This window comes from Lathamus discolor, chromosome 1, assembly GCF_037157495.1.
Source record: "Lathamus discolor isolate bLatDis1 chromosome 1, bLatDis1.hap1, whole genome shotgun sequence".
NCBI lineage: Eukaryota > Metazoa > Chordata > Aves > Psittaciformes > Psittacidae > Lathamus > Lathamus discolor.
The window spans coordinates 87,466,206-87,490,041 of NC_088884.1; the positions used below are offsets into that span (position 1 = coordinate 87,466,206).

At 53.5% G+C, this 23,836-nt stretch overlaps 2 protein-coding genes and 1 long non-coding RNA gene across 6 annotated transcripts; 1 reads left to right on the top strand and 2 right to left on the bottom strand.

Moving 5' to 3' along the window:
• Positions 1-1,223: 1,223 nt before the first annotated feature.
• On the top strand, positions 1,224-7,479 carry LOC136017102 (uncharacterized). The gene is made up of 2 exons (XR_010613831.1): positions 1,224-1,566; positions 5,615-7,479. It is a non-coding gene; the product is annotated as an uncharacterized LOC136017102 (long non-coding RNA).
• Positions 7,480-8,003: 524 nt separating this feature from the next.
• Positions 8,004-19,805, bottom strand: RBPMS (RNA binding protein, mRNA processing factor). Of its 4 annotated transcripts, XM_065685034.1 has the most exons (9): positions 19,230-19,805; positions 13,266-13,343; positions 12,984-13,130; positions 12,353-12,391; positions 12,166-12,228; positions 11,328-11,478; positions 10,374-10,504; positions 9,071-9,140; positions 8,004-8,094 (listed from the first exon to the last, which is right to left on the bottom strand). In XM_065685034.1, exons 1-8 carry the CDS (start codon positions 19,788-19,790, stop codon positions 9,078-9,080), a joined length of 1,233 nt encoding a protein of 410 aa, XP_065541106.1. In that variant the 5' UTR covers positions 19,791-19,805; the 3' UTR covers positions 8,004-8,094; positions 9,071-9,077. The 4 variants fall into 4 exon arrangements, with proteins under 4 accessions (XP_065541106.1, XP_065541125.1, XP_065541102.1 ...); XM_065685053.1 differs by lacking the exon at positions 12,984-13,130; XM_065685030.1 differs by lacking the exons at positions 8,004-8,094; positions 9,071-9,140 and having other exon boundaries at positions 9,147-10,504.
• Positions 19,806-21,456: 1,651 nt separating this feature from the next.
• On the bottom strand, positions 21,457-23,569 carry DCTN6 (dynactin subunit 6). The gene is made up of 7 exons (XM_065685086.1): positions 23,458-23,569; positions 23,301-23,365; positions 23,117-23,222; positions 22,523-22,611; positions 22,279-22,326; positions 21,875-22,017; positions 21,457-21,799 (listed from the first exon to the last, which is right to left on the bottom strand). Exons 1-7 carry the CDS (start codon positions 23,478-23,480, stop codon positions 21,701-21,703), a joined length of 573 nt encoding a protein of 190 aa, XP_065541158.1. The 5' UTR covers positions 23,481-23,569; the 3' UTR covers positions 21,457-21,700.
• Positions 23,570-23,836: the final 267 nt, after the last annotated feature.

The window sequence follows — 23,836 nt, forward strand, 5'->3', positions numbered from 1 at the left end:
ACATGGTGTTATCCTTTCTCTATGACCCAAAGCTTGCAAAGCAGGCTGTAAGGTAGGCTACCTGCTTTGTTTCTCTGCTCAAGTGATTAAGATAATAGGGAAGTCTGAAGAAAATACCTGCAGCTATTTTCAAAGATTAAAAATATGTTAGGTCAAAAAATAGCAAAGGAAGACTGACTATCAGCACTGTGTGCTGTGCTGGCATTGTCAGGCTCCAGTGTTAAAAGGAACAAAACAGTTCAGTTGAAAGGCTGGATTAGATGCTCTGTATCACCAGAGGAAGTCTTCTCCAGAGGAAGGCATAGTGAATTTTACAGGTATAGTCTTGGATGTAGCTGAAGGGAAGCTCACATTGGCCTGTTGGAAGCGTCATGGAATATAGACAAGCAGTTGTGAAGAAAATAAGCTCAGAAAATAAGCATGAGCTTCTCTCTTTGTGTGGGTTTCAGGAGTTCAGGTTTGTTTTTTCCGTTGAAGATGCTCCCAGGGATCCTTACAAGTTTTTTTTTTTTCCCAAGACCTCTTAAAAGTCAAATGGTGTAACTTGAAAACACCTCAGACTGTATGAGCAGGAGTCTGTTTGTTGAAACCATTTTAGTACCACTCTAGTCCACTTTCAGTCTCTTCACAACACAATGTCCAAATCAGGCTTTTCATTGAAGTTCAGCGTAAGAGTTCACAGCTGTGATAAACTTAAACCTACTTCATCTTACTCCAGGGTGTTCTCATGTATTCTGTGTTGGGGAAGATGGTTCTCCTGGTGGCCAAACCTACTGTGCCCTCAGCTCACTTTCGTTGGCAAAATCCTTCTTCTGTTAGTCTGGCATTGTGAAGGGCTGCTGAGAGGCATCATGGTCTCTCCTGGGGGCCATGTGTCTGTTACTCCCATTTTTCTCTTCATTCCCTGAAAGCATCTGCTGCTAACCAGGAAGATAAGGAGACTCGGGCTGCCCTTGACAAAGATAGAACATGGAAATGGAATACTTCAGTTGGAGGGGACCTGCAGTGATCATCTAGTCCGTGGCAGGCACTTCTGTCTTATGCATTTCAGGGAGATTCTTTGGTAAACCCATCTTGGTGCAGTCTTTACCTGTTCCTACAAGATGAGGCTTTCCCTCTTCTACAGTCCTGAGGCTCCTCAGGTGATGTGTGTCCTGTCCAGCTAAGGATGTTGTATCTGGGCTATCTACACCATCCTTTTGCTTGCACAATTGCACCTTGAGCCTGTGGCTGTGAAGACGGTATCTGCAGCAGTCAGTGGAACAGAGAACACAGCTCTGCTGAGGTCCGCAAGCAGCCAGGGACATGCACTTGGTCCTGTTTCTCCCTCAATATTACACTAGTTTATCTTTCTGGGAGGGAGGTGAGCTCAAAAATAAAAGCACTATTGTTTTTTTAAGGTGCAGGCTGAATAGCCCAGGTGTGTCACAGCTCTACTGACTTCTCTCCTAAAAGTTGTAACTAAAGAGTTATTCTACCTCCTTCTCCTGTTCTGATGATCGTTCTGGAAAGGGATGGAAACCAGCAGGATTTTGTATGCTTGAATGAGAAAACTGACATAAGATGGTATGTACCAGAGCTAATCTATAATTCATCATGATCACTGAAGGCTTTTAGAGAGCAGAGTAGAGAGGGGCAAGGGAGTCATGACAAATGGTATAAAGACCCTGCACATGGATGTAGCCGGTGAGGGCTGTCACTTCTGATGAGCACGGGTAGGCGTTGCAGGGCCACAGGGGAGAGCTGGGCTCCTGGTACCTTCTGACTAGGAGAGGCTGCATTTGCAGATGACTAGAAGCAACTCTGATACTGACATCTAATTATTTCCAGCTTTATTGTTTGCTTTCCAGTTGCTGCTAATGTACCAGGCCCAAATTCCTTTGTGTGTTACAGCCTTGGGGACCTCTGTCAGGTCCTGCATCTGGAGGTGGATGTCCAGGAGGACCGAGTGCTTACTGTTGACTGGTTAAGACCAGCAAGGCTAACCTCTAACAGCCATCAGGGAGAGGAGAGCTCAGACCCCAGTCTGCCGGTAGTGGCTTTCTGCTGCTGGATATGGCTGGATTGTTGCAGCCTGCTGCAGATTTGTCAGCAGGAGAGGGGTCAGCCTGAAAGCAGCATTCCCAGTTAACTCATGTAGTTGGCATTGCTGCACCACTGCCCAGCCTGACTCTAGGGGTGCTTACAAAAGGAAATCCTGGGCCAGCATTTTGTGGTAATGCAGAAGGTGGCTTGGGAGCCAGATATCCTCCCAGAGGAGGGAGGGTCTGCTTCTGTGCTGCTCCTTGGGTCTTTTCAGCTCTATAGGCACATTCCTAAACCATGTCTGTCTTGTCCTGCACAGGCTCTCTGTAGAAGGTGCATCCCTTACCTCTTATCTGTATCCCTGTAAAGCAGATAAGGAAGAATGGCAGTTCCCCAGATGAGGGGGCTTGTCTGGACACAGCAGGGCTCTCAGCAGTAAGGCAGCTTCTCTCTTGTGCTGGGTATTACATAGCTGTTGCCACTCTCTTCCCAAATGAGGAATATGCAGCCTGTGCCACTCCAGCAAGGGCCAACGAAGCAAGGGAAGCTCTTGGCTCTCTGCTCAGCACTGGGGAGGTTACACATCAAAACTGTGTCTAGTTTGGGCCTCCCCCCAGCTCAAGAGGGATGCTTGGGGAGGGTCTGTTTGGGGCTTCTGGGCTGCTCAGGGCTGGGGACAGAGTCTGGGAGGAGAGTGGGGAGCCGGGACAGCTTTGTGTGGTGAAGACACCGATAAAGCGATGTGAAAGCCAGTTAGAAAGATGATGATCTTAAGGTCCTTTCCAACCCTAACTATTCTATGATTCTGTGATGTGGTCACACTCTTTTTGGCAGCCATTCCAGGTGACATAATAGGGGAACATGGGAAGTTTGGCTTGGATATTAGGAAAAAGAAGCTGGTGGGGAGGTGTCTCCATCCGTAGAGATTTCATGCATCACCCAGAGTAGACCAGGCTGCCAAGATCTCATTGGCAGCAGTTCTGTTGCGAGAGGTTGCATTAGAGGCCTCCTGCAGCCCCTTTTACCAATGTGCTTATGTGGGTCTGAGCCCCAGTTGCTTGCTGTAAGAGCAGTTTTCCTTGTTTCTTGCCGGCTTTCTGCTGCTTTGGTTTGCAAGTATGTCCAGCAGCCCAGGAAAAAACAGCCATGACTCTGAAAACCCATCAGCACAACATGTGGTTGGGACCCACATGTTGGTGTCTACCAGCCTTGTTGGCTGGACACAGTCTAGAGTACAAGCACAGCAGGGGAAAAGCGTGGTTAAGGCAGGAGGCTGTTCTTCCATGAAGCTAATTTTATTACTATACCTGCACTTCTGGGCTTACATCCAAGGCCTGAAGTACTTGTGTGATTTCCTCCTGCCTCCATCAGTTGTGTTCTCTATTCCCTCCTGAGCTAGTTATTAATTATGGAGACTGCAGAGATGAAGTCCAGGCTCTACTAATGGTTGACTTCCCTGTGTTGTAGAAGAAGCATTTCAGAGATCTGCTAATGGTATTTCTTCACTTTGCTTTTCAAGCTCCACCACCATCTTGGTTTCTAACCTGAGTGTGGCAGAGAGGCAGATCATGGTGTTTAAATGTTGGCTGAAGCCCGGCTCTTCAGGCAGCCTGCAGTTGCAGGGCACACATCTGTGGCACCCTTCTCATCTCCCTGGGTTGAAATGTCTCCATGATGCAGTTATCCCCATCCTTCCCAGGGCAGTGGGGTTGGCCAGTGCTTTAGCTGCATGGTTTTCTGTGCACATGGAGTCTTTCTGTGCTAGCAAGTACAGGGTAGCTTTGCCTAGCAGCATTTGGGCAGCACAGTGACCCTAGCTGGCTGATGCCTCTCAATTTCCCCAAGCTTTGAGAGCTGGGGAGAAAATCCAAGGTGAGTGCTGCACCCTCACCCCAGCTGCCATCACAAAGCTACCTCTTAGCCACCAGCTTCCCTCCCAGCCTCTGTCTCAGCCTCTAAAGCTGTCTGGCCAAACCCCAGTGCTCTCATCTTACCTCTCCCAGCCTTGTTATTCCTTTCCCCCTTCTGCCAAGGAGGCCCACAGGAGCCAGTGCTGGGCTGGCTCCTCCTCCCTGCCCCATCCGGGCTTGCGGGCACTGTTGGCTAGCCTCGGCATTGGCTCTGTCTGCCCTTTGCTTTCCCTGCCCTGGCTGGCCCATCTCCATTCCCTCATCCCTGCCTTTGCTGCTGCCTGGCCCCCTGTACAATCCTCTGGGAGACACAGCTTTCCTCCTTCTGTCTTATTCCCATTCTTCCACTGATGGGTTGTGTCCATCCACTGTGGGGAGTTAGCGCTGCTTCTTTTCTCCACAGGCCCTGGCAGCCTGTTCCCTGCCTTCACCATTGCTTCCAGCCTGCTGCCTGTCAGTGGGCAGCCTCAGGGTAGAGATGCAGGGATGTAGAGATGTGCAGGAAGGAGCTGCCTGCATTCCCCCTGCCCAAGCTTAGGCTTGGTGTTAGGGGAATAGGCAGAGAAAGGCTTGGAAACAGAGTGCAAAATGTTCCCATTTTAGTTTTTCCAGTGCTGCCCATTCGTGCCCCCCAGCCTGGGACTTATCCCTCATATTGGGTGCCAGCACTGGGCCAGGAGTCCCAGATCTTGTTTTGCAATCTTCTGGTGTCAGCCAGCAGCTTGGGCCTTCTTGTAAGCGCCCTGACGGTCATGGGGAAGGAATGTTCCCCGAGCCGCATGGGGAAAGGTCACCATGGGCAAAGGGGACGTTGGGACCAGGCGAGCATGCTCCCTTGCTACCCATCGCCGATGAGGGCAACACCGATCAGCATGGAGCTGAAAACATTCTGGCTTTAAAGAAAAGGTTCAGGAGTTTAAATATTTTGGGGAAGGCCCCACTTCCTTTTACAGGGCAGATATCCTAGCAAATGCTGTGCCCAGGCAAAGTCCAGGAGGACATTTCCCTGTGAGTTTCATTGCTTTTTTAGCGATGGAGAATGTTTGCTGTTGAATCTGCATCTGCTTGTCTCACTGAAGCAGTGCCCAGAACAGCATTGTTCTGAATAGTAGTTGGGCTGAGCACTCTTCCCTTCCCATCCCAGGCCTGCCAACAAACCTCTCCCCTGAGCTCAACTCGGGGAAAAAAAGCTGTGACTTGCGGTGGCTGCAGAGGGATTAGCATCCAGCCTTAAGGGTTTAACTCTTCATCCCTGCCAGTGGGGGTTTCAAGTAACACCACTGTGCCTTTTCTTTCACTCTCAGTGAGTTTGTATCCTGCTTTAATAAACATCCTTTACACACTATTCTCTGGGCTGGGTTTTCTAAGCTGGAGCTTGCTCCTGGTGCTTTGCTTTCAGAGTCTGGCATGTTGGCTGAGGCTGGTGGCATTGACTAGGGCGAGAGTGGAGCGGAGGGAGGAGGAATTTCCAGATTGGGCTCACGAACCAAGTTTGTCAGAATTCTCAGCGTGTTAAATAAAAAAAGATAATCTGGCCCTTGGTATCTAGGTTACGTTTGCCTCTGCTGTAGCTGAGCTCATGGAAAAATGCAGCTTAGCTTCTGCACTCAGTGCCAAGATTAGTAGGTTTAAAAACTAACCGATAACATCTCTGTAAGTTTGGAGTCATTTCTTTTAAGCCTGATGATCCTTCCAGCCTGGATTTTGGATCTTTCCTGGAGATCCACGTGAGCCAAGCAGGACGACAGTATCAGCCCTGAAAAAAGTCACTGTGTCACCTTCAAATACCCAGAGGAAGGAGGCCGCTGTTCCCCAAAGCCCTGAAGGGTGTGTGCTGGGATCCTTCTGCCAGTTCCCAACCAGATACACAGCACGCTCTGCACGTAACTTACAATAATCACTGGTTTTATTTATTAAAAAATTACAATAGAAAAGTACCTTTAAACACATTTCCAAAAGTGGAGTAGACAATGTGGATGCTTCTCTCCTCTCCACAAAACAAAGTACAGGAAATAGTTTGCTAAAAGAGTTAGTCCATTGCTTGGAAACGCTGATATCATTCCTTTTAGAGCCACTCAGGGGTTTGTCTTGGAATTGATTTCTTCTTGCGTTGCCTGTATCAGTGCCATTTTTTACAGAAGACCCCAACCGGACAGTTTCCCATCGCACCGCTTCACCCAACACCCTGCCCCAGCTCCAGCAGCCGAAATCTCAGCCTACCCACAGAATAAAAGGAGGGAGGAAGAAAAAGGTTATGATGTATTTAACAAGGCCATGGGCACCCCATGTCTTCAGTGCAGCTGGGAAACTGACTACGGCAAAGCCTGGGCAGCGGCTGAGCTCAGCATGCCCTGCAGTGAGGATCGGGTTGGGGGGGAGAGGCAAGGGAAGAAGTTTTGCACCTCCTGTTGCAGGAAACTGAAATCTCCTCGAGGTTTTGGTTTGCTTTGCTCTTCCCAAATTTCTCCTGGAGCAAAGAGAGGGAGAGACTGGTATGTCAAGTGGCCTCTTGCCTGTCAGCTCGCTCAGGACTTGTGCCCAGCCTCGAGTAAGCTGGCAAACCAGTGGTTTGTTTGTTTTTTCTCATACAGCAGTTTACGGTGCCTATAACAACTTCAAGCAGTCATGGCAGGAAGAGGAGGAAGAAGAGACAAATTGTCACCTTGCTACATATGTGGGCTATTTCTGCCCATCCCTGATCTGAGCCCGTTGTACCGTGCCGAAGCTTTGCACAGCAAGCTATTAACATAGCCCTAAGGTAAAAAGCAAAATCACCGTAAGAAAGTTTCTGATTGTCCTGCCTGGTTGTCATTTGGTACAACTGGGAAGAAAACGGTAATACTGTCAGTGTCCGCAGATGTCTTGCCAATGCAGCCGGAACGCAATTCCTGTGCCAGAGGGAGCACGATTCCTACACACCCAAATTGTGCATCTTGACATCTGCATGCACGTGAGCATCATGCCTTTGACATGCAATTGACGGGGCAAGGGGATACAGACTCCTACTGACACGCATTCAAAAGTCAAGCACAAAACCTGTGATCTGACCCAGTGTAAGATTGTTCTGTTTAGGAGGTTTGGTACAAAAATACTTGCTCTTGTTTTGGCTTTTTTTTTCTTGATTTTTTTTTTTCACTCTGCTTTCCTATGGTTCTGTTTGAAGACTTTTCAAACGCTACAGCAATGCCTGTCAAACCATGCTTTCAGAAGTAACACTCTTTCTCACAAATATACAGTGTAAAAGAGGAAAATATTATTACTAGGTATGCTTTTTCATTTTTCTTCTAGGAGAGCAGATGTGTGATAGAGGCTGTGGGAAAGTCTTGGAGCAATCCAAACTTGTGTGAGGTTTTTTGTTTGTGGTTTTTTCAAGCCTGTAACAACAGAGAGGTGTTAAAAAAAGGTAGCTGCCGTCCTGGGCTGAGGCAAAGTGAAGAAAGGGATGTGGTTAATCTTTTTTCCCTTGTGGGGAAGCTCCCGTGCTGCAGCGTAGAGGGAGGATTGTTTTGGAAATGGGCTGAAGAAGGGAGAGCAGCTACAAGGACGGTTGTTTAACCCGGAAAGGGCAAGATGGGAAATGCCTGCAGGGAGAGCCCAGGCTGTCGGCACCCTGGGGTCAGGCAGAGGGAAAGGACCGCCCTGGTGGTTCTTCTGTAGCCGCTGGGGTTTTAACCAGGGAGGCACCAGCTGGGAAGCTGAGAGTTAAGTTGGAACTGAATTTGCACTTAAGAGGAATTCAGTCTGTGTTGATCCAAGGCAGGAAGTGAGCACAGCAGCGAGATGAGATTACTGGGGGTAATTCAAAGCCGAGAAGCATTCCTTGGCTGTTGAAACTCTCACCCCAGATAACAGTGATAAACGCAGGAATGACAGAGCGTGGATCGCTGGATTGGTGCTGGAGGTGTTGTGCCACAGCGGGAGCAGGGGTCAATCCCAGGGATTGTCACCTCGCTGCCTGTTCCCTCAGGGACACCACATTGGCTTCCTCACCCCTCTACCCCCTCCCCTTGGGCCACCTCCCCCCAGCACAGCCGCGCTGTGCTGCAGCCTTACCAGCACACTGTGGTTTTGCAGAGAGCACGCCAACCCAGTAGCCACCTTGGAAGACTCCATTAATACCCACAAGACTGACTGTAGGCCACCATCACACACCTGAGACCTGTGAGAGGACACGGCGTAGGGTCAGGGACCGAGGTCAGTGTGCTGTGGGGAGAGGTTGTTTGGCGGTGGCCAGTGTCGGCACTTCCTAAGGGGGTAATTTGGAGCTTAAATCTGCCCTGATAGGCTCCACATGGTATACCTGGATGATGAACAGGGCCTCTTCATCAGGGACTGCAGCAATAGGACAGGGGGTGATGGGTTCAAACTTACAGTTTGATTTAGTTTAGCTATAAGGAAGTTCTTCACTGTAAGGGTGGTGAGGCACTGGCACAGGCTGCCCAAAGAAGTTGTGAATGCCCCATCCCTGGCAGTGTTCAAGGCCAGGCTGGTCAGAGCCTTGGGCAACATGGTCTAGGGTGAGGTGTCCCGCCCATGGCAAGGGGGTTGGAACTGAATGATCTTAAGGTCCTTTCCAACCCAAACCATTCTGGGATTCTATATGGGACACAGGCAGGAAAGTCTGAGCAGCAAAACGGTTTTCTGGGCTGTGCCATAGCGCTTCCTGGCTGGTGGAGCAGGCAGAGAACCAGGTGGTCCCTGACCCTCCATCCTTGCAGCCCATTTGGCTACCAGGGTTGCTGCGGGCAGATGGACCTTTTTGAGAGATTCACTCATCTCCTCTTCCTAAATACAGCTCTGCTTAGATTTTAGCTGGAAACACTGGCACAGGAGGCTTCCCGCAGGCTCATGGAGCAAGCAATACGCAGCATCAGCCAAGCCTCTTCCCCCTCTTACATTTGAATCGCTTTTGTTTATTTAGCCACAAAAGGCTGAGTTATTTGCAGAGCATATTTCACAAGGCTTTTGCCATCCACGGTGGTTGCAGGTGTAATCGAACCATCCTCCTACCTCCCTGGTAACCACACTGGGGCTTCCAGGAGAGTTTTCATTAAGGCTTTATGAGATGTTCACCAGCTCTGAGCTGCTGGAGACCGCGAGAGTCGCAGCAGGGGTGAGGACAGGAGAGCACTCACCCGGCATTCAGCAGAACTGACGAGACTTCCAGCCCTGAGAACCAGCCTCGGAAGGAGGGAGCCAGCGCATCTGCAAAGACAGGAGGGGCAACAAGGTGAGAGGAGTGGTGGCCACACACCCTGGCACGAAGCTCCTCTGCGTTCCCTTTTCCAAGTCTTCCCCGAGAAGGTCAAAACACACGCAGTACATCCCAGCTCTGGTTAGGATAATGACGCTGGCTGGGGCTGAATGCAGCCTGTGGCATCGCTGCTTGCAGCAGGACCAAGTGGGTATAGTCTCAGCATCTAACATCAATCCTCAGCATGGATTTTCCTAGGAGCCCTCAGAGCCTTCTTACGTCTCCATTTCCTTTGCTCGCCATTTCACCAGCCTCCCGAGCAGCGCAGGTGCTGCCTGTTAGTGGTTATTTGACAAGGCAAGTACGTCACTGCAATAATATTTACCGCCGCTCTTCCTACAAACAGCAAGGCCTGAAAACCTGGAGTTTCATCCAAAGGCTGAAGATGGTTTGTACGTGGAGCGCTTTTCCTCATCCTCCCGCTCAAACCAGCCCCAAGCTGTCTCTGGCTCCGGTGATGGTGGCTCCGGATAAGCCACATCCGAAAGTCTTGAACCAGGTTATCTGGCAAATCTGTTTCCATGTGCTCATTTCCTCCTGCTCACCGCCAAGCTGCAGCTGAGGAGCACGAGCTGGGATAATGTCCAGCATGGCTGCTGGGGAGGCAGCTTCTGTTCCCGGCTCCATGGCAGGCATCACTTCCCGGCATCTCTTCCCAGCGTCCCTGTGATGCCACTACAGGAAACATTCCAAAGGCTGGCACTGCAAAGAAATCCTCCACTGCCTCCACTTCTAGTTCTCCTTTTTTCCGCTAGGTAGGTGCTTAACTTTAACATCCATGTGCTGCCATCGGGGCAGCCAACGGAAAAGCACTTGTCAATAAAAGATGGGTCCTCAATTTGCAACTCACTTTCCCTCTCCTCAGGGTTGCTTTGCTTCACACCCCACATCCAGCAAGCCACATCCCAGCAATGGTCAAGGGAGTGGATGGGTTGTTCAGTACTGGAAGCGGTCAGTAGGGATGGATCAAGTCCAGCCCTAGCAGGCATCCCCAATCCCTCCCTCCCTACCTGGTGGGAGTGAAGGGAGGAAGGCAGAGAAGGGTGTTTGGGTGCCATCCCTAAGTCTCAGTGAGGAGAGGTGAGTGCCTGTTAGCTGGGCAGAGGTTAGCGGTGCAGCGAGCACCCAGGAGAAGAGGAGGTCTGTGAGGGTGAGTGCAGTGGTGCCGAATGGATCTGAATTACCTGGGCGTGCAGCGAAGCAGGATAGGTGAAAGCAGGAGGAGGTAGAGCAGGTGCTAACTCCGCTGGGTACAGGGGGTACGGCCCCCACACTTCAGGGCTACTGGGGTAAAGTGCAGGCACTGTGAGCTCATCTGCAAGAAAAGAAGAAGGAGAGTTAATGGCAAGCACCAGGACGTGGCCTCCACCACGCCACACGATAGCCAACAGCTCTGCTGCTTTTTCCTCCTCCCCCCAAAGCAGGCAAAAGCAGGAGCAGAGCCTCCTCTAGAGAAGCATGACATGATGGCGCTGCTGGCAAGAGCTGACCACAAAGCCAACACTGAATTCGCCCACTGGGAAAATGCACAGTTTGGCCAGTGGCAAGTGATGCTACAGGGCTCGGTGCATCATCTCCAGTTTTATTTACCCCAGGAATCCAGTGTCGGTGGGTGCAGAGGAGAGTGTGCAGTTCATGGCCATGCACAGCAGTGAGGCAAGGAACTGGTATCCACACAAGAAATGCTTTTTTAGTAGCAGAAACAGGTATGGCGTGTTCACAGCAAGACATCATCGAAGCTTCCACGGAGACCCAGATACTCCCTGGCACCATGAAGCAGCACCGGGAGCTCATCCCATTTCTGTGCACTGTTCAGAGCCGGCTGTCACATGTCCCAGTGTTTGGGGACTCACGGCCACCAGCCAGCACGTGCCACCATGCTTGCAGCAGACAGGCACTGCGGCTTCCGATGGGACCTACTGTTCCCATCACCACCCCCCTCCAGCATCCCTGCTCCCTCCAGCATCCTGCTACATCCACCTGGGATGTCTGCATGACATTGAATTGCCTGGATAAGGCATTTTCCCTGAGGAAAATGAGGATGGGGACAACCCCTGGCAACCTGCTGGCACTGCCACGATGGCAGGTTGGGGGGACATGGCATGGGCCTCCCTCAGGGAGCTGGGGCTGGTACTTACAAGGCTCGCGGGTGATGAACTGAGGTATGGCAGTGGGGAGTGGCGTGCTGGGGTTTGGGGTGCCCACCAGCTTGCTCTTGGCCATCTTGGTGTTGGCCTTGGCAAACTCCAGCCGCAGCGTCTGGGGGATCTCGGGGTCGAAGCGGATGCCCTGCGGGAGCGGAGAGGCATGGTGGGTTGGGTGAACACCAGCCCCACAGCAAAAACAACTCCCCATTACTGAATTTCTTTTTTTCTTTTCCACTTCCAGCCTTGAAATGAGCTCATCTGCCAGGCCCCGAGGCGGCTCGCATTCCTCCGGCATCTTTAGCATCGGAACCATATTTGGCAGTCAGCGTCCTGCGCTCTTATCCAGAGGGATTAGCAGAGCCAAAAAAAGTCTTATGTTGAAAATGAAGCCAAGGAAGAAAAAAAAACCCAACCCAAACCAAAACCCCGGGGCAACTGGGGAACCAGCTCCGCACGCTTCTGCCCGTGACTCTTTTCAGGAGGTTTAACTCCGCAGAGGTAGGAGGGAGCCTCTAAAGCGAAATTTGCTTCTTCTTTTGCAGCTTTAGCTGGGATTTTTCCCACTGAAACAACAGGAGAGGCTGGGAAAGGAGTCTCTCTCAGACTCATATCTAAGGCTCTAATCCTTAGGCTTGGCCTTGGGATGCAGCCCCCTGGAAGGATGCAGATGAGAAGCAACCCATGGGGATTAGCTGGAGGGATGGGGATGTGGTAGGACCAGCCAGTACAGGAGATGTATATTCTGGGGATGGAGGAATCTGGAGAGTATCCAGGGATGGGGAGATGGAGGGGAAAATCCCGGATACATGGAGCATCCAGGGGCACTCACATTCAGCGCGTTCTTCGCCGCTTCTGCTTCAGAGCGGCTGTCGAAGCTGACAAAGCCCACGGGCTGTGGAGGAAGAAGAGGGACCGGACCATCAGTGAGGCTGATAGGGAGCAGAGAAGGAACCCCTCGCCCCAGAGACGGGTGGTGCATGGCATGGGATGCTCACCCCACTTTGAGTGGCTCGTACCTGCTTGGAGGTGAGTTTGATGAGAGACCCTTCGTACCCCTGCAAGAAAAAGAATAAAAAAGGGTGGTTGGTGGAGATCCCCACTTTTCAGCTGCCCTTTGGAGAGCGAAACCTCCTGTATCCATCACCCAGCAGCCCTACAGCTTTGGGGCATCAGGCAGGCACAGATGGGAGCTTGCCACCAGCACAGGGACTCACCGCTGCTGGATTTTTGTAAGGATGTGGATGCCTGATACTACTGTCCTTTGTGTTTGAAAAGAGCCAGTGTCTGAGATGTAGGTCTCTCAGGGTGAAGAGACTGGAGGTCTGCAGCCAACAGTCTTCTGCTAAATGGGGTGTGAGTCAATGTGCAATTAAACCCCAAAGAGCCTGATGCCATTTTCCTCTGGTTTATAGAGTCACAGAATCACAGAATGGTTTGGGTTGGAAGGCACCTTAAAGCTCATCCAGTTCCAACCCCCTGCCATGGGCAGGGACACCTTCCACTAGACTGGGTTGCTCCAAGCTCTGTCCAACCTGGCCTTGAACACTGCCAGGGATGGGGCAGCCACAGCTTCTCTGGGCAACCTGTGCCAGGGCCTCACCACCCTCACAGTTTAAGGCCATTCCCCCTTGTCCTGTCTCTACATGCCCTTGTAAAAAGTTCCTCTCCAGATTGCTTGCCGGCTCCTTTAGGTGTTGGAAGGCTGCTCAGAAAGGTCCACTGTAGTAACAGATCTGAGCCACTGCCTGAGTTTTCATGCCTTCTATTGGGGAAAAAAGGTGCAGAAACTTGTTTCTGTGAATAAAATCACAAAATTAGATATATTCTGGGAGGAAACCAGCAGGTTCCCAGATCCCACCAAGGCTTGTGAGGTCATGGGATGGTGCAGGGGGCCTGTCCATCCCCCTTCTCCCCTCCCCGGTCTGGTACCTTAAAGGGCCTGAAGAGCAGGTAAAGTTCCCGGGGCTTAATGTCCAGAGGCAACCCACTAACGAAGAGCGTCCTCACCTACAAGGAAAGAAAAGGAGGTTCCTGGTGATCGTCCCTCATTCCCAACTTGGGAATACCCCATGCATCCCACAGCCTCCGGTGGTGGCACTCCAGAATGATACCAGTCCAAGGGGAATCTCATGGGCAGCCAGAATCCTTAATCCACACTTGGGGGATGTGTCATTTTTGGGAAAGGTGTCCCCATCCTTCGTGGGACCATGAAGTAAGCTGGTAAGACACCATGGAAAGGTAACCAAGACCTATCCTCACCACACTGAGTTCCCTCTGGGTCAAAAAGGGTCAAAAAGCATCCTGGACCCTTCTTACCTGGGTCTGGCAGACAGGATCTCTCCTGGCCTCCCCAGCAGAGCCCTCACTCTGCAGACAATGCCTATTGTCTCTGTTTAATTGCAGCAGCTCATGAAGGACTTGGGAGAAGCAAAACCCAACTCTTCCTCCTGGACAACTGGCCCTGTTTTAGAGGGAGCTGGTTTTAAGCAGCTTGTCCCTGGTTTATAAAAGTCACTTTTTAAGGGGGTTTAACTCTCTTGGGGTGAATGTGGGGCTCCTCAGGAACAGGCAAACCCCACCTGGGGCAAGACTCATGCCAGGATGGTTTTGCTTTAGAACCAGCTCATAACCTGGGGAGCGGTGCGAAGCAGGAGACCAACAGTTGGATCTACTGCCAGTCCCCTTGTCCTCATTCCCAAAAATCTCATCTGAACACTTGGATGGCCGGCAGGAGCCTAGGGCTGAGAACAGCCCCAACCATCCTCACCTGAGAGCCTCCCCCCAGGGCTGTATTTAGCCTCAGACCATGTTGGGAATGAGTAGCAGCTTGGTCTCAGCCCTGCTGTGTCCCCATCCACCATCTCTGCTCTTGTTGGGGCATGTGGGGATGGGTCCCATGTCCCTGCTTTGCCATCCCCATCATTTCCAGTGCTCCTGTAGCACCTTACTAGGAGGTCATCTGGGGGATTTAATGGCCATAGCTTATTCTTTTTGGACAGCCAAATACCTTGAGAGAGCTCATCCCGAGGGGCTAGATCAAGGTCACACTCCTCCCCCCGCTCCCCAACCTGGGTGCTAAGCTGCCAGATTCTGGCTGGAGGAGGGGGAAAACCTCGATTTCTTTTTTTATCTATTTTAGGTTTTTGGCCAGGCACTTTGCCTGCCCCATTCCCACAGCTAGAAACAGCCACCCCGGGCCTATTCTTCTGCTGACATTTCTTCTTTCTCTTGCAGATAAGCTATCTACCCCATCTCTCAGGGCCTGGGAGCTGCAAACATTCCTGCTTTTGTAGCAAAACCTCTGGCTGACCTGTATCTACTAAATAACAAAAGGTTAAATTACAAAAGGGGCTTTTTGCATGTAGTCCTTGTGTCAACAGCCCTGGTGTGATACCCATCGGGCTGCTGGTACCCATCTTCCATCACTGGGTGCCAGAAAACAGGCCAGCCGTGAAAGTACAGCCATCCCAGGCTTGGCTCCTCTTGGAAACCAAGCCCTGCTCCAGCCAGGAAAGCATGTTCAGGGCTTTGCCTAGAGGGATGCTCAGAGCTCCAGGCTGGATGGGATTAGTGGAAGCATGTCCTCACCCCTTCCAGAGCCACAGTTGCGGCTGGGCACAGTCCCATAGCCTGTCCCTGTTACTGGGACTATTCATGGTGAGCTGGAAACCCCCCACAAGATGCTTTGGGGACCCCCTCCAGCTTTCTGCCTTTCTCTTGAGATCAAAGGGTGATGGAACATCCCTAAGCACTCAATGCTGCACTGTCTCCTAATGGAGACACTTCCCAGATTTCTCCTGGCAGGGGCTGAGGAGGGATTCATCTGCAGGACCTCCCCTTGCATCCATGAATTTCAATTAAGGAAGGCAAATTTATCCTTTCCTAAGGGAAAATAAAAGTATTCCCCTTCAGACAGATCCACTGAGAATGCCTGCTATCCAGAGAATCGGATTGCCAGACATATCCATCCTCCCAGCTGGATTTTACTTTGGAGGAGCCTGAGTATCCTTGCGTGGTTCCCCCATCTCCATCATCCCTCAAGCCTCTGGTCCTCCCTGGCATGTTAGCTTGCTCCACAGGGGAACCCACCACATCCCTGAAATCCAAATCCCTATGAGTCCGGTTTGCCAGATCATTCAGCCCCATAGCTGCCTGGCAGAGAGATGGGAGATAAAAGACCCTGGAAAGCCCTCTGGAATTGGGCCTCCTCGCAAAGGAAGGGCTTCTCTTCAGTAATGACTTGTTTTCTTTGAAAGTTCAAACGTGGGTCGGCCAAGTTTTAAACCGTCAAATTAGAGCGAGAGAGGGAGGAAGGCTCCAAAAGATCTCCCAGCTGTTTTCCAGCCCCAAAAGGATGTTTTGGGAACTGGGAAGCGGAGGGAAGAGATAGGAGGTCATAGGCACGCCTCACTTGAATCCCGAAAAGGGGCTGGTGGGTGGCGTACCCAGCCAAAGGGATGTTTGAGTAGGTCCTACGTAAACAACATCCTCTTGCTGGGCTGGGTAGCAAGCAGGTGGGAGGATTTGGGTGCTAAAGCGAGAGAAAGGCAGACAAAGGGAGCGTCCTCAGGGATAATTCCCAGCAGGCTGGACGGATATCCTCTTGCCAAGGGGAAAGATTATTTTAGGCGGAAATATTACTCCTGCCCTTAAATGGAAAAGGAGCTTCAAACCCGCAAGTAGCTGCTCCAGGCGCTGCTGTGCCGAGACATCCCAGGGGCTCTGCCTCCATCCTCAACCCTGAACACTCCCAGGGCAAAATACTGCCTTTGAGGGGGGGAAAAAAAGCGTTACTAGGTGTGTGCTCTTCCATAGGGAAAAATGACCCGCCCGAGAAGGGGTCCAAATGCTCTTGGTGGAGCATTTCTGCATCTCTCCTTGTTACAATTTGGGGTGAAACCAAAGTTTTCTGCCAGGTAAGAAGTGCCAGTGCTTGCTCCAGGAAACTGCTGCCCATGGGTGCCGGACCTTGCAGGCAGCCACCACCTTGATGTCTTTCAGCGGGGATGACAACTGTGGGACTACATCAAGTCCACTTTCCACGGTCCTCCTCTTCTCCTGCTGCTGCGTCCCACAGCTCCCAGGTTTGCCAGGGCCACCGAATCCCAATTCCACCACCTCAGTCCTGGTTTGTCCCTTCCTGGTTCTTACTGTCAGTAAGACAACAAAGTCTTTTCCTAGCTTCTGCTGCTCTCCTCTCTCCCTAGGAAGCCATCTCCATCCTGCTTTTGGTGTGTCCCTCTCACCTCTGCGTTGCACCATCACCTTCTGATGTCCCCGAACACCACGTCCCATCTGGGATCAGTCTTAGGGACATGGGAGAGGCCACAAACCAGGTTTGTCTCCCACAGCTAAGGAGGCACGAGGGAGTAATTTGCCTGCCTTGGACCTCCATCAGATGACAGAACGATTTGGATTGGAAGGGACCTTAAAGCTCATCCAGTTCCATCCCCATGTCATGGGCAAGTGACACCTTCCGCTAGACCGGGTTGCTTCAAGCCTCATCCAACCTGGCCATCCCATGGGATGCTGGGAACCCCACCAGGATGGTCACGCACCCCTGCCCCTGCACAAACCACCCCTCGTAAGCGTTAACAGGCTGGGGGCCGTCGGGGAGAGGCGGAAGGCATCCGGGTGATTCATTCACAAGGCATTTAATGGCCTCCTTCATGCCCAGCTCCCTGTCCACCACCCTTCAGTGGGGGCTCGCTTTAATTCTCTACCAGCCGATTAACTGCTTGACTGCCCCTGTGGGAGCAGGAACGCTGCGATCAAGCCATAAAACAGGGCAAGCAGAGCTTCCTCCCCTTCTCCCTGGCAAAGTGGGGTGCTGCCTCCCCCGTGGTGGGGTGAATTCCAGCCCCACAAGGATGAATCCCTGCGTAAATACTCTCTCTGCTAATGGAGTGTCCTCCTCTTTGGCTGGGTTTAGATTCTTGGGCATGCCATCAACCCGCAAAATTTCCTGACATAAACGAGGGGATGCTGGCTCCTGTGCTGCTGGGATGCAGGAGGAAGGGGCTCAGCCTTCAGTCCTGCCACCCATAGCCACTTCTCCAGATCAGTAGCCAAATGTCCAGTGGGAGGACGGGAGGAATGGAGCAGCCCTCTGGGAAGAGCCAGTCCGGAGCTGCTGGGGCTGGAACGAGGAAGCGGCAGAGGAAGAAAAGCCAGCGAGAAGCCAAGGGAGCAAATGGGGGATTGCAACAGAGCAGAGGAGTGAGCAGCAGGCACTGGCGGGGGTCATGCACGGTTGTGTCTGGCTACAAACCCTCCAAACCCTGTGCTTAGAGAAGGAAAGGAATCGGGAGCATGGGGGAGATGCAACACTGGGACGAACCTTATCCACTTACTGGGTACCTTCCCCCCACTCCCCCCCCCCCCCCCCCCCCACCAAAACCACCCCTGGGGTCTCCTCTCCATGCCCTGGTCCCCTGGGATGAAGGATCTGGCATAGGATGGGCACAAGGACCACAAGCCGGGCTCTCTTGAGCTGCTCCGCTACCAAATAAGGCCTCTGCTGAGCCTTTTACATGCCGTCCTTGCCTGGCTGGAGTGACGGGACCTCCTTCCCAAATTTTATTCCCTCCCCTCCAGGCTCCTCTGTGGGCATTCTCACCCCCAGTCCCACAGCTCCCCTGCACCTGGGGGTCCCTTTTCTGGGGGAAGAGGATAGGGATGGGGAGACCACGCTGGGCAGCAGGACTCTGACCAGCCCAGGGAGGAGTGAGGGCAAAGCAGGGGCTTGTCTCACCCAACAGCATCCTGACTGACCTCTTCTCCCTCTTTTGTTTTTAGGGGGACAAGGCTGGAAGCCCCGGAGAAGGGGGAGGTAGGGCACAGTAGTTGGGCAACCCCCTTCACCTGTGCTTAAGCAAATACTCGACAGCACCGGCTCTTCCAGCCAGGGCTGGGAAGAACTTGTGCAGGGAAAAATACCTGCCTGGCTCCGGAGGAGTCTGGTTTGCAAACAAGAGCAGCCATCACCCTCCTAACACGTTCCCAGTACAATAGGAGACTCTGGCATCTCACAGGGACTCCTCGTGTTCAGCATCGCCCTGGTCAGGGGGTCTCCAAGGGCCAGCAGTGCCATGGCCAGCCCCTCACTCCCCCCCCCCCCCCCGGGTCCATCTGGGAGCAGGGCGCTGGGAAAGGCAACAGGCCTTAATGGACTTCTCCCACCGGCATTCCCTTTGCGAGCCACATCGTCACGATCACCTGCAAGGACCTGGCGAGGCCACCAGTGGAGAAATTCCCCCTTATTGGAGCACTTTGGGAAACTTTGGTAAGCTCCAGGCTGGAAAATCAAAAACCCCGAGGTAGGTGAGAGCAGGCGAGCAAAGCATCCTGGTGTGCCCGTCAGTCAGAGACCCCATCAAAAAGTGACGTGCCGGAACAGCGCGGTGGGGTGAAAGGTAAGGAGGAGATCCTATCTACTTGCTCTCACCCTCCCAAAGTCCAAATTCCCATCTCAAGGTCACGGGTAAAACCAGGAACTCCACGCTTGCAGAGTCTGTGTCGGGGCTCTGGGGTTTGCCTCCCGTGGGGATGAGGGCAGGGGTGCCTCTTCGGAGTGAGACCCTCGGGCTGAGAGACGCGGACATGCGTGGTACCCACCACCGGTCACCTCAAACACCTGCCCGGGGGAGGGGGTGGAGGCTGCCTGGGCACCCCCCACACGCCCCGGGGTGCTGCGAGGCTCCCCGGGGAGGCGGAAGGGTGTTTGCGTGGGGATGCGGGGTTGTCCCGGGGACCGGGGGATGCGCTGCCCGCAGGTCGCTGTGCCCCGTCTCCAGCGGCAGTCCCGGGACCGACACGGACACCCCCGCGCGGGGCAGCTGCGGATGGGTATGCTGGACCCCCGAACCCCACATCCCCTCCTTCCCCCGGTACCTCCTCCTCGGGCAGGCCGGTGTCGGCGGGGCCGCCCTCCCGGTCGGCGGGGAGGCTGCTCATGCTGCGTCCGGGGCCAGGCTCGTCGTCCCGCCGGCGGCAGCCGCGTCCGGGGCGGGCGGTGCTGAAGGCTGGAGGCGGCGGTGGAGGGCGCGGGGGGAACTGGGGCGGGGCCGGGCCGGGGGAGGGACTGGGAGGAGGGGGAGGGAGGTTCCGGGGGCTACTGGAGGCGGGGGGAGGGATGAGGGCACGGGGCCACGGGGAGAGGAGAGGAGAGACGGGAGGATGAAGGAGGCAGGTCTGGGACACGGGGCAGAAGGCTGGGAAGATGGGACACGGGGTCGGGGATACAGGACAGGAATCTGGGGGCATGGGCAGAAGGCTGGGAACACGGGACACAGGGCTGGGGACATGCGGCAGGCCGGTCATAGGACTGGGGATGTAGGACGCAAGGATGGGGACATGGGACACAGCCTTGGGGACACAGGGCACACTCCCAGGGTCATGGCTGCAGCAGGGCTGTGGGGCAGAGGAGGGGACAGTGCTGGGGGCACAGGGCATGGATGGAGGAACACACAGGGGCAGGGCTGGCTGTGGGGCTGGCCCTGGGGCTGCGTTTAGGCTCCCACCCCACTCCCGACTTAGGCAGAGCTTAAGGTGAGTTTGCACCCTGCTCGCCTGTTCTGTCTGATCTTTGCGTCGGTCCCAGCCCTGTCACATCTCCGTGGAATGGTGTAGCATGATGGAGACCCTAAGGGTGAAAAGCATTGGATCAGCAGCCATGTCTGAAGAAGATGGGACAGAATACATGGGGGCCAGAGGTGACACTGAGGACACCTTGCAAAGAGCAAAGGGCAAAGGGCTTGTACCAAATAGGTGTTTTAAAGATCATGGCAACTCTGGGAAAAACAGATCTGCAGGCCTGTGGGCAGCGTGGATGGATTCAGCCCTACCACTGACCTAGAGCAGAGTGTTTCCAGCCCCCCACAGTGGTGATTTACAGAGCAGAACCTCTCATGCTGTGAGGGAAATGGAAATAAGCCATGCCAGCTGGATTTGGGGAGCTGGAAGTGTCTGGCTACCAGGGCAGGTGGCCTAGAGAGGGAATCTGAAGTGTGTGGGCTGATCTAGTTGCTTGAATCTGCTGGAGCCTTGTGCTTTTGGGATGAATTCCCAGCTGGAGGGACAAGGGTTCAGCCCTTGTTTGGGTTTGGCTTTGGGGAGAGGCTGCACTGTCACAAGTGCTGGGCCAAGGACTGGAGCTGCAAAGCCAAAAAAACGGTGGGTTTTTATTTTGGGTATTCCTGTAACTGAACTCAGGGAGCAAATCTGGTGGGTGCTGTGCTGTTTGTGCCTTGGCCTGTCCCACCTAAACCCCCTAGTCCCAGATTAGCATCCCATGTCTTGCAGCCCAGCTGGCACTTGGGGTTCCTCTGCAGGTGGTTGCTGATGCTCTCTCCACTTTCTCCTTCCTACACATTTCTGCTCCAACATTAATTTCCTTCTGCACCAAGACAGAACATCGGGCAGTGTTGTACAAGGACAGAGGGGGAAGGTGTGAGTAATATTCCTGGTAGATCTCAGGGGCTGGATGGGAAGCATGGATGTGTCCAAAGCTCAGCTGATGAGAGGAGGAGCTTTAGCTTCACTGTGGACCCTCTAGGAGGGAAGCTGAGTAGGTGCCTTTGAAGACCAGGGAGAGTTCTGGAGCCTTTCCCCATCCACAATCTGCATGGATTGGTGAAGCAGGACAAGAAAAGCCCTTCCTCCGAGCAGCCCTGCTCTCCCCTGGTGTGGGTCCATCTCCCTCTGCCGGCAGCCAGAGAAGGGAAGAGCAGGGAGACAGCACCTGGGCTGTCCTCGAAGGATCATAGGATTGCAGAACGGTTTGGGTTGGCAAGGACCTTAATCTCATCTAGTTCCAAACTCCCTGCCATGGGCAGGGACACCTCACACTAGACCATGTCGCCCAAGGCTCTGTCTAGCCTGGCCTTGAACACTGCCAGAGATGGAGAATTCACCACTTCTTTGGGCACCCTGTGCCAGTGCCTCACCACCCTCACAGTAAAGAACTTTTTCTTTACATCTAACCTGAACTTCCCCAGTTTCAGTTTGAACCCATCACCCCTTATCTTATCGCTACAGCCCTTCTCCAGCATCCTTGTAGGAAATGGGATGGTGGCAGTGGCAGTTCAGCACCTGACCCGGGCAGGACAGCAGTCTCTCCTTGACAGAAGAGCAGGTAGTACTTTATTCCCAAAACCAAAAATGTACAATTGAGTTAGTGCATGAGAGACAACTGATCCACAGCGGACTCGAGGTGCTGGGCAGAATATAAATGACAGACGCAATCAAGATGGTATTAGTTTTTTTTCCCAAAGATGGAATGGTCAGCCACTTCCTAGGGCTGGGGAGTGCTTCCCAGGAGCAGATGAAACCCCTTCTCATCAGCCACCAGCAGCAGAAGATGCTCAGCTCTTGACAGGAGTGGATGTAGCCTTCGTGGTCTTCTTTAGGTGATGGTAGTTCGGCAAGATCTTCATCAGGAAATCCAGCTGCAGTGTCTGGGGCTGGGAGCGGAGGCAGGGTGAGGGCAGCCCGCAGAGGATGCAACAGGGATGGTGTCACCCGTGTGTCACACTTACCTGTGGCCGCTCCGTCTGGACACGGCGGAGGCAGTCGGCCCCATAGATGACGGTGTTTTCAGGGATCACCTCATAGGTGTTGATGTTACAGCAGGCCCCGATGATGCAGCCGCTTGTCAGGATCACATTCCTGCCAACAAATGCTGCCAAGAGGAGAGAGGAATCCCTGTGAGAGTCATACCCATGGTGTGGATATACCCTGCACTACCCAACATCAACATCATGAGCTGTTCAGCACCAGGAGGCAGAGCCAGCCCAGCCTGGTCCCACTGAGGCAAGTCACACACTGGGCTTCTGTGTGAAAATCACAGCATTGTCAACAGCCTCAGCTACAGCAAAACCACCTCTACTGTTCCCAGCTTCTACAAAAACAAAATCTCACAAGATGATGAGCCAAGACTTACCTTTGGATTCGATGACATTGTTATCTCCTACTTTCATTGCCTGGGAATCTGCAGGTCCATGTTAAAGAAAACTGCAGAATGTTCTGTATTTCAAAAGGTAAACCCTGGTGCAATTGTCAAACCAACAACCTGCAATAAACAGCCCTGGGCTGCCTGAACTCCAAGAGAGCCCATACCTTTCCCCTCGTACCGATCCACAAGTGCGGGGTATCATACGTTCAATCTCACAGCACAGCAAGGATACAACAGCCAACTTCAAAAACATTGTTGGTGCCGATGACCATGGGTTTGGGCTCCACCTCTTCAGTTTCTGGAGTAATATTTTCTGGATACCTGCAAGATGGGACAATATATTTCAAGTTTTGAGATCACAAAGGTAGTGTAAGTTTGGCAGCTTGATTTTGAGAAACATCATGTCCATTATGCCCCATCCCTGGTAGTGTTCAAAGCCCGACCAGACAGGACTTGGAGCAACCTGACCTAGTGGAAGGTGTCCCTGCCCATGGCATGGGCTGAAACTGGATGATCTTTAAGGTCCCTTCCATCCCAAACCAGTCTGGGATTCTGGGATTCTATCCCATCCACATAGAGCGCTGGGGTTTGGAGATGGCTTGCTCTTGCACAGGGTCTCTCATTGTCAGGATAGGATTGCTGTCCTCAGGGAATATCTCAGGGAACACCAACTATCTGCAAAGCCTAAGCTGGGAACATGACCAAGGGATCCCAAACACATCCTCTCCTCATCCAGTCTGGCGCTGGAGGTCAGTGTTCCCAATAAGGGAGCATTTGCTCCCAAAAATGAGGTGACCCCGTGGGTGTTGTCCAGCTCCGTACTGACCCATTGATGATGAGGGCCTGCTCCTCGATCAGGTTGCCTTCCCCGATGATAATAGGTCCTGCTTCGGCGATGATCCTGGCCTTGGGGTGGATCACCGTCCTGGGCCCTGCCGGGTACAAGCCGAGGTCACCCGTGGTCCAGCCCCGCCGCAGCACCCGGGCAGCGGGGAGGCCTGATGCCTTACCGACAGTCACGTCCCCGCGGATCTCGCTTTCTACGCACACCACTGCCCCCGGCGCGATCTTGACGCTGGGGGAACGGACAGGGCTCAGCGAGGTGAACCGGAGAGGGGCGGGCAGCCCCGCCGCGTCCGGGAAGCGGGTGTGTCTGGGGGCACTCACCTCTTCTGCACCTTCTCCGCCATGACAGCCGCCCGCGCCTGCGCGGGGCCGGGCTGGCTATGCCTCTGCAGGGGCTCGGCACCGCGCACCTTGGCCTTACGCTCACGCAGGGGTCCCCGGCGGGCCGCCCTTCGCAGCCCGCTGCGCTCCAAGGGTAACCGGGCTGTACACACCGCCACGGCCCCGCGACCGGACGGGATGGGACGGCCGCCACCGCCCAGCGGCCGACGCTCCGCCCTCTCCGCTGACCACGCCCCGCCGAGATTCCTCCCCCCACCCCAGGCGCGTGCGCGGGGTGGCGGTCGCCATTTTCCGTCCCGGTGCTGTGCCAACGCGAGGGGGTGGTGGCGGCCGGGGCAGCGGGGAGCGAAGCTGGGGG

Coding starts and splice junctions, on each gene's coding strand:
- RBPMS (XM_065685030.1), bottom strand. CDS start 19,790: ATGCCCTGTGCCCCCAGCACTGTCCCCTCCTCTGCCCCACAGCCCTGC. Junction 12,229..12,352: donor TCAAACTCACCTCCAAGCAG/GTACGAGCCACT, acceptor CTTCCTCCACAG/CCCGTGGGCTTTGTCAGCTT. Junction 10,505..11,327: donor GTTCATCACCCGCGAGCCTT/GTAAGTACCAGC, acceptor CTTTTCTTGCAG/ATGAGCTCACAGTGCCTGCA.
- DCTN6 (XM_065685086.1), bottom strand. CDS start 23,480: ATGGCGGAGAAGGTGCAGAAGAG. Junction 22,612..23,116: donor CAGGCCCTCATCATCAATGG/GTCAGTACGGAG, acceptor CCCATCTTGCAG/GTATCCAGAAAATATTACTC. Junction 21,800..21,874: donor TCCAGACGGAGCGGCCACAG/GTAAGTGTGACA, acceptor CTCCGCTCCCAG/CCCCAGACACTGCAGCTGGA.